This window comes from Spinacia oleracea, chromosome 1 (assembly GCF_020520425.1).
Source record: "Spinacia oleracea cultivar Varoflay chromosome 1, BTI_SOV_V1, whole genome shotgun sequence".
NCBI classification, from domain to species: Eukaryota; Viridiplantae; Streptophyta; class Magnoliopsida; order Caryophyllales; family Amaranthaceae; genus Spinacia; species Spinacia oleracea.
In genome coordinates, this window is record NC_079487.1 from 98,265,035 (window position 1) to 98,271,034 (window position 6,000).

The following is a 6,000-nucleotide window of genomic DNA, read 5'->3' on the forward strand; positions in this document are numbered from 1 at the left end:
AATTCAATTACTTAGGTCAACTTTGGTCAATTTAAGTCAACTTTGGTCCATTTAAGTCAACTCTGGTCAACTTTGGTCTAAATTGTGATTAATTCAACTAAAAAAGCATAAAATGACCTAAATTCAACTAAAATAGCATAAATTGACCTAAATTCAACTAAAATTGCCTAAATTCAATTACTTAGGTCAACTTTGGTCAATTTAAGTCAACTTTGGTCAATTTAAGTCAAATTTGGTCAACTTTGGTCTAAATTGTGATTAATTCAACTAAAAAAGCATAAAATGACCTAAATTCAACTAAAATAGCATAAATTGACCTAAATTCAACTAAAATTGCCTAAATTCAACTAGTTAGGTCAACTTCGGTCAATTTAAGTCAACATTGGTCAACTTTGGTCTAAATTGTGATTAATTCAACTAGTTAGGTCAACTTAGGTCAATTAAGTCAACTAACGTCAATTTGAGCTCCCTCGATTCTACTTAGATGAAGTTATGTTCATTTAGGTAAATTTGTGCTATTTTTGTCTTAAATAGCCTACATTCACCAAAAATTGTCTAAAAATTCCCTTAATTCACCAAAAATTGCCTAAAAAGGCTAAAATCGCATAAAATAGCTTCAATTCACCTTAATTAGCCTAAATCCACCAAACATAGCCTAAAAAGGCCTAAACTAGCTTAAATTCACCTAACATGTCTAGAATAGCTTGGATTCACCTAAAATAGGCTAAAATAGCTTAAATTCACCTAAAATGGCATATAATAGCTTAAATTCACCAAAGATTGCCTAAAAAGGCTTAAGTTCGCCTAAAATGGCCTAAAATTGCCTTAAATAGCTTCAATTCACCTTAATTAGCCTTAAATAGCTTAAATTCACCTTAAATGGAAAATAATGGCCTAATTCACCTAAAATCGCCTTAAATAGCTTCAATTCACCTAAATTAGCCTAAATCCACCAAATATAGCCTAAATACACCTAAACTAGCTTAAATTCACCTAAAATAGTCTACAATAGCTTGAATTCACCTAAAATATCCTAAAATTGCCTAATTTCACCTAAAATATCCTAAAATGGCCTAAATTCACTTAAAATAGCCATAAATAGTTAATTCACCTAATGTAGCCTAAAAACGTTTAAGTTCACCTAAAATAGCTTAAATTCACCTTAAATGACAAATAATGGCCTAAAATCACCTAAAATCGCATAAAATAGCTTCAATTCACCTTAATTAGCCTAAATCCACCAAATATAGCCTAAATACACCTAAACACGCTTAAGTTCACCTAACATAGTCTATAATAGTTTCAATTCACCTAATATAGCCTAAAAACGCTTAAGTTCACCTAAAATAGCTTAAAATCACATAATGTAGCTTAAAAAGGCTTAAATTCACCTAGAATTGTCCAAAATAGCCTAAAATAGCCTAAAATTGCTTAATTTCACCTAAAATTGCCTAAATACTCACTTTTTACTTATTGTAGATGACTTGGCAGCCATATTCAGAGACGGTACTTGGTTTACTACCCGAGATTTGTAGATGTGATAGAGATATATGGCGCTCAGTTGTACCGTTGATTTGCTTTGACATTGTTGAGTACCACTACCCAAATAAAGTGATGCGTCAGTTTGGATTGGAACAGTCAGTTCCCGTTGCGTGTGACACGAGTGTTGATCTTCATAATGTGGATCGACGGCATAAAAACAAGAAGTTTGAAGAGATGCATCGCAAATATGTGGAGGAGTGGCGTGATCGTGAGAGTCGGATTGTTCAAGGCACTCCTTTTGCCGGTCATCGTGAGAGGATGAAGGAGTATATGGATTGGTATTGTAGCATCACGAGACTCCTCATTACTCCTGTTACACGATCACCCCCCACCACTCATTATCAGCCGTCTTCCTCTGATATTATTTTGGTAAATTAATCCTTGTTCCATTTTCATGTATAATGTTTATATTCATAACTAATGTTGAATTCTAATTATTGTTTCACATTCTTTTTTGTAGTCACATGCATTGGCTGATCTTGCCTCAAGATGCACTCGAGCTGTGGATTCTGCGTTAGAGTTACCTCCCAGTTTGGCCTTCCTCTCACTCTTGATACGTTACGCAATTTGAGTTCCTCTTGCATTGAGACCTTATCAAGAGTGGGGCAAGAACATATCCTCCAACAATATGATTTAGCCTCGTCTCAGTGTACACCCGACACCTCCACCTCACATGTTTCTCGAGGGCGTGGTTTTCGACCACCACGTGCACGCCCTCCACCACTTACTCCTCCTCTACGCCCTCCAGCACTTACTTCTCCACGCCCTCCACCACCACCTTCTCCACGCCCTCCACCACCACCTTCTCCACGCCCTCCACCTCTTACTCCTCTTGCATCTCCGCCAGCATCACAAGTTATTTCATCTCCTCCTTTGCAGCTTCTCACTTACCGACGACAAAAGGATTGCTCTCCTAGTCAACGTCCCGAGCCAATTGCCGAGGAGGATGAGTCCTCATTTTCATCGTCCGAGCATGCAAAGAAACAACGTAGAACTTAGATTTGAGCTACATTAGAAATTTTGTGTAATCTTTTGTTCTTTTTGACAGTATTGGAACTTTTAGAACTTTTAGAAACTCATGTGTCATTATTGGAAAGATTGAACTTTTGGAAATTTTTTGTTTGCACTCTTCTATTTTGTTGCATAAGTGTTATGGTTTGGTTGGTTGGTATGATTTGTGGAGGTTGTTGGAGTTGGATTATAGACGTTGGAGTTGGATTATAGACGTTGTTGGAGATCTTGGATTTGTTTACAGGTTGTTGGAGTTGGACTATTTGGCAGGAAGATCTCAGCCCATTTTCTGGCTGAACACTGGAAACTGCAAGCTTGGATGCAGGGGGCATTATGAACCGCTATCTGATATAGCGGTTTGGTTTTGAACTAAACCGCTATCTCAGAATGCGGTTAAGTAGTATAAACCGCATTCTGAGATAGCGGTTTAGTTCAAAACCAAACCGCTATCTCAGATAGCGGTTTAGTGTTGAACCGGAAAAAAAAATAGTTTTCTCTCTCCCTTGCTGACGTGGACGGTATGGTGGGAATTAACAAGAAAAGTAACGTATTTTGGGAATTAACTTATCTTTGTGCATTATTGACGGAAATCACTCGGAAGAAAATTCATTTGTTTTTTTTTTGTTGGTTTTTTTTTAGGGAAGAAAATTAATTTGTTTTGTTTGTTTTTTAGGACAATTTTTTTTTCCATCTGAAAAAAAATTGAAAATTTATTTTTTTACTAACTAAAAAACTAAATTTTGTATTTATAATTTAAAAAAACTAAAAATTGTTTTTTACCACTTGAAAACGAAAAAAAAATATCAAATTCTTATCTGTGTTATAAAATATATATTAGGGTGGATGCCTAGTATACCCTTACCCCTATATGGCTATATGATATATGTATGTGTATATATTATATATATGCCTATAGATATGGATGAATAATAAGAAATTAATAGTTAGTTTCTCTCTTCCTCTCTCTCCCCCTTCCTCCCTACTCTCATAATACGTTATCGGCACCATCTCTAACCGACCGAAGATAATTGGAATTATCAACCATAATCATTAATCTTGTTTGGTGATGCAAAAGGAACAACGAATCAAGCAAATTGATCGACAAATTCTGGTATGTATTTTAATTATTGGATCATGGTATTTATTTAATAACTGTATAGTTTATTGGATACTTGTTCTTCTTGACAATCCGTTACTCAAATTACTAATTAAACTTCTTAATTCCATACTCGTTGATGCGATTTAATGATAACCAATATTTCCTGTTTATAGTAAATGTCTGCAAATTGCAATTTACTCCGTACTTTTGTGTTTGCTTCATCATAATTTGCGTGTCTATTCATTCACCGACTAATTTGCTTCATCATTATTTGCATGGCCATTCATTCACGACTAGCAATTGTTTAATAAGTTTAATGTTGATGTGAATATGGAATAATGCTTCATTATTTTTTATAGAATAGTACTCCGTATTAGTTTATTGTTTTATCATCAAATGTTCGCCGCAACAATTTTATTCAGCGTTATTTTATGGAACTTTTACTCTTTCGTAATATATCCTGCTATTTTTCATGGCATTGTTTTGGTGTTGCGTATGATATCTACAAAGCATAAGAATATGTCGCTTAATATTGTTCTCATTATCGATATTATTTACAAATCATGAGTAACATAAATTTGGTTGTTCTTCATAACGATAATCGTCAATAAGACATGAATCCCATGTTTATCTTGATATTATGTTGTGTTAATTCATTTCTTGTGTTACTATGCAAATAAATTATTGTGAATCACGTAGAGTTACCGTACTAGTATCTGAATATAGACTAGTCAGGACACTTGTAAATAATTATGATTTTATTTCATAGGAATATGTTTATTATTCAAGTTTTAACTTTACGATATTATTTTCTATAGTAAACTATGTCAAACCTAGCAAAACTTGAGATTGTGCCCCTTGATATTACTGGAAAAAACTATTTATCATGGGTGTTAGATGCTGAAATACACCTTGATGCAAAAGGGCTTGGTGACACAATAAAAGAAGGAAATAAAGCAACATGTCAAGATAAAGCTAAAGCAATGATATTTCTTCGTCATCACCTCCACGAAGGGCTTAAAACTGAGTATCTGAGAGTTAAAGACCCACAAATTCTTTGGAGTAATCTAAAGGAAAGGTATGACCACCAGAAAACTGTGATATTTCCAAAAGCTCTTTATGATTGGTTGCATTTAAGATTACAGGATTTTAAATTCGTAAGTGAATATAACTCAGCCATGTTTAAAATTACTTCTCAACTGAAATTATTTAGAGAGAAAATTACTGTTGCAGATATGTTAGTAAAAACATACTCCACTTTTCATGCAAACAATGTTGTCCTGCAGACACAATATCGAGAAAAAGGTTTTAAGAAATATTCTGAATTCATATCTTGTCTTCTTGTGGCTGAACAAAATAATGAGTTGTTGATGTATAATCATGAAGCACGCCCTACTGGCTCAACTCCATTCCCTGAAGCGAATGTGGGACATCCCATAATGGGAAAGAATCAAAGAATAAAAACCATGCCAGCAGCAGTGGTCGTGGTCGTGGTCGTGGCCAATGGCGAGGTCGTGGGCGTGGACGTGGTTTTGGTGGATATGGCCGGTAGAGGTAGTGGAGGTTATTACAAGAGCTCACATTCCCACCAGAAGTGGGACCGCAAAGATGGTAAAAGTGAGAAAGGTAAAGGAGACATTGTGACTAGTGTGTGCTATCGTTGTGGAGGAAAAGGTCATTGGTCACGTGTTTGTCACACACCAAAACATCTTGTTGATCTTTATCAACAATCATTGAAGAAGAAAGGAAAGAATGTTGAGACCAATCTTGTATTTGAAGATGGTGAAGGTGATTTTGATTCTGGTGATACAACTCACCTAGAAGTTGCAGATTTCTTTACTTCCCCTGAAGGGAATAATTAAGCTTTGAATATATTGTGTTGGATTTGATAAAAAATTGTAGTAGTTTAACTATGACAGTATGTGTCTATGTTGTGAACTTTGTGATTGTACTATGACTTTATATTTTGTGTGCTTTCCAATATATTACATTATTCTGGGTGTTTTATTTTATAATGGTTATTTTAAACATGTTTAGTTTTGTGACACATATTTTTATTTCCTTGAAAAATATGAACACCTCTGAAGGTCAGTGGGAAATAAATGATGAAGAATTGTGTCTTGCAGACAGTGCAACTACTCATACTATACTTAAGAATAAAAAATATTTCTCTGAATTGATGATGAGAAAAACTAGTGTGAGTACTATATCGGGTAGTACAAATAATATAGAAGGCTCTGGAAGAGCAAATATATTGTTGCCTATGGGAACTAAATTTGTCATCATTGATGCATTATATTCTCCCAAGTCTCAAAGAAATTTATTGAGTTTTAAAGATATTTGAAGTA

General features: G+C 34.5%; 3 protein-coding genes across 5 annotated transcripts; 2 read left to right on the plus strand and 1 right to left on the minus strand.

The window, feature by feature from the left end:
• Positions 1 to 1,277: 1,277 nt before the first annotated feature.
• LOC130466053 (serine/threonine-protein phosphatase 7 long form homolog) lies at positions 1,278 to 2,306 on the plus strand. Its single transcript, XM_056834796.1, has 2 exons — positions 1,278 to 1,911; positions 2,003 to 2,306. The coding sequence occupies exons 1-2, from the start codon at positions 1,480 to 1,482 to the stop codon at positions 2,111 to 2,113; spliced, it is 543 nt and encodes a 180-aa protein (XP_056690774.1). The 5' UTR covers positions 1,278 to 1,479; the 3' UTR covers positions 2,114 to 2,306.
• On the minus strand, positions 2,187 to 2,885 carry LOC130465545 (uncharacterized). Its single transcript, XM_056834346.1, has 2 exons — positions 2,749 to 2,885; positions 2,187 to 2,421 (listed from the first exon to the last, which is right to left on the minus strand). Exons 1-2 carry the CDS (start codon positions 2,883 to 2,885, stop codon positions 2,187 to 2,189), a joined length of 372 nt encoding a protein of 123 aa, XP_056690324.1.
• Positions 2,886 to 3,477: 592 nt separating this feature from the next.
• LOC110800506 (uncharacterized) lies at positions 3,478 to 5,661 on the plus strand. 3 transcript variants are annotated; one of them, XM_056834798.1, is made up of 3 exons: positions 3,478 to 3,664; positions 4,471 to 4,809; positions 4,939 to 5,661. In XM_056834798.1, the coding sequence occupies exons 2-3, from the start codon at positions 4,477 to 4,479 to the stop codon at positions 5,512 to 5,514; spliced, it is 909 nt and encodes a 302-aa protein (XP_056690776.1). In that variant the 5' UTR covers positions 3,478 to 3,664; positions 4,471 to 4,476; the 3' UTR covers positions 5,515 to 5,661. The 3 variants fall into 3 exon arrangements, with proteins under 3 accessions (XP_056690776.1, XP_021861503.2, XP_056690777.1); XM_022005811.2 differs by having other exon boundaries at positions 4,471 to 5,661; XM_056834799.1 differs by lacking the exon at positions 4,471 to 4,809 and having other exon boundaries at positions 3,479 to 3,664.
• The last annotated feature ends 339 nt before the right edge of the window (positions 5,662 to 6,000 follow it).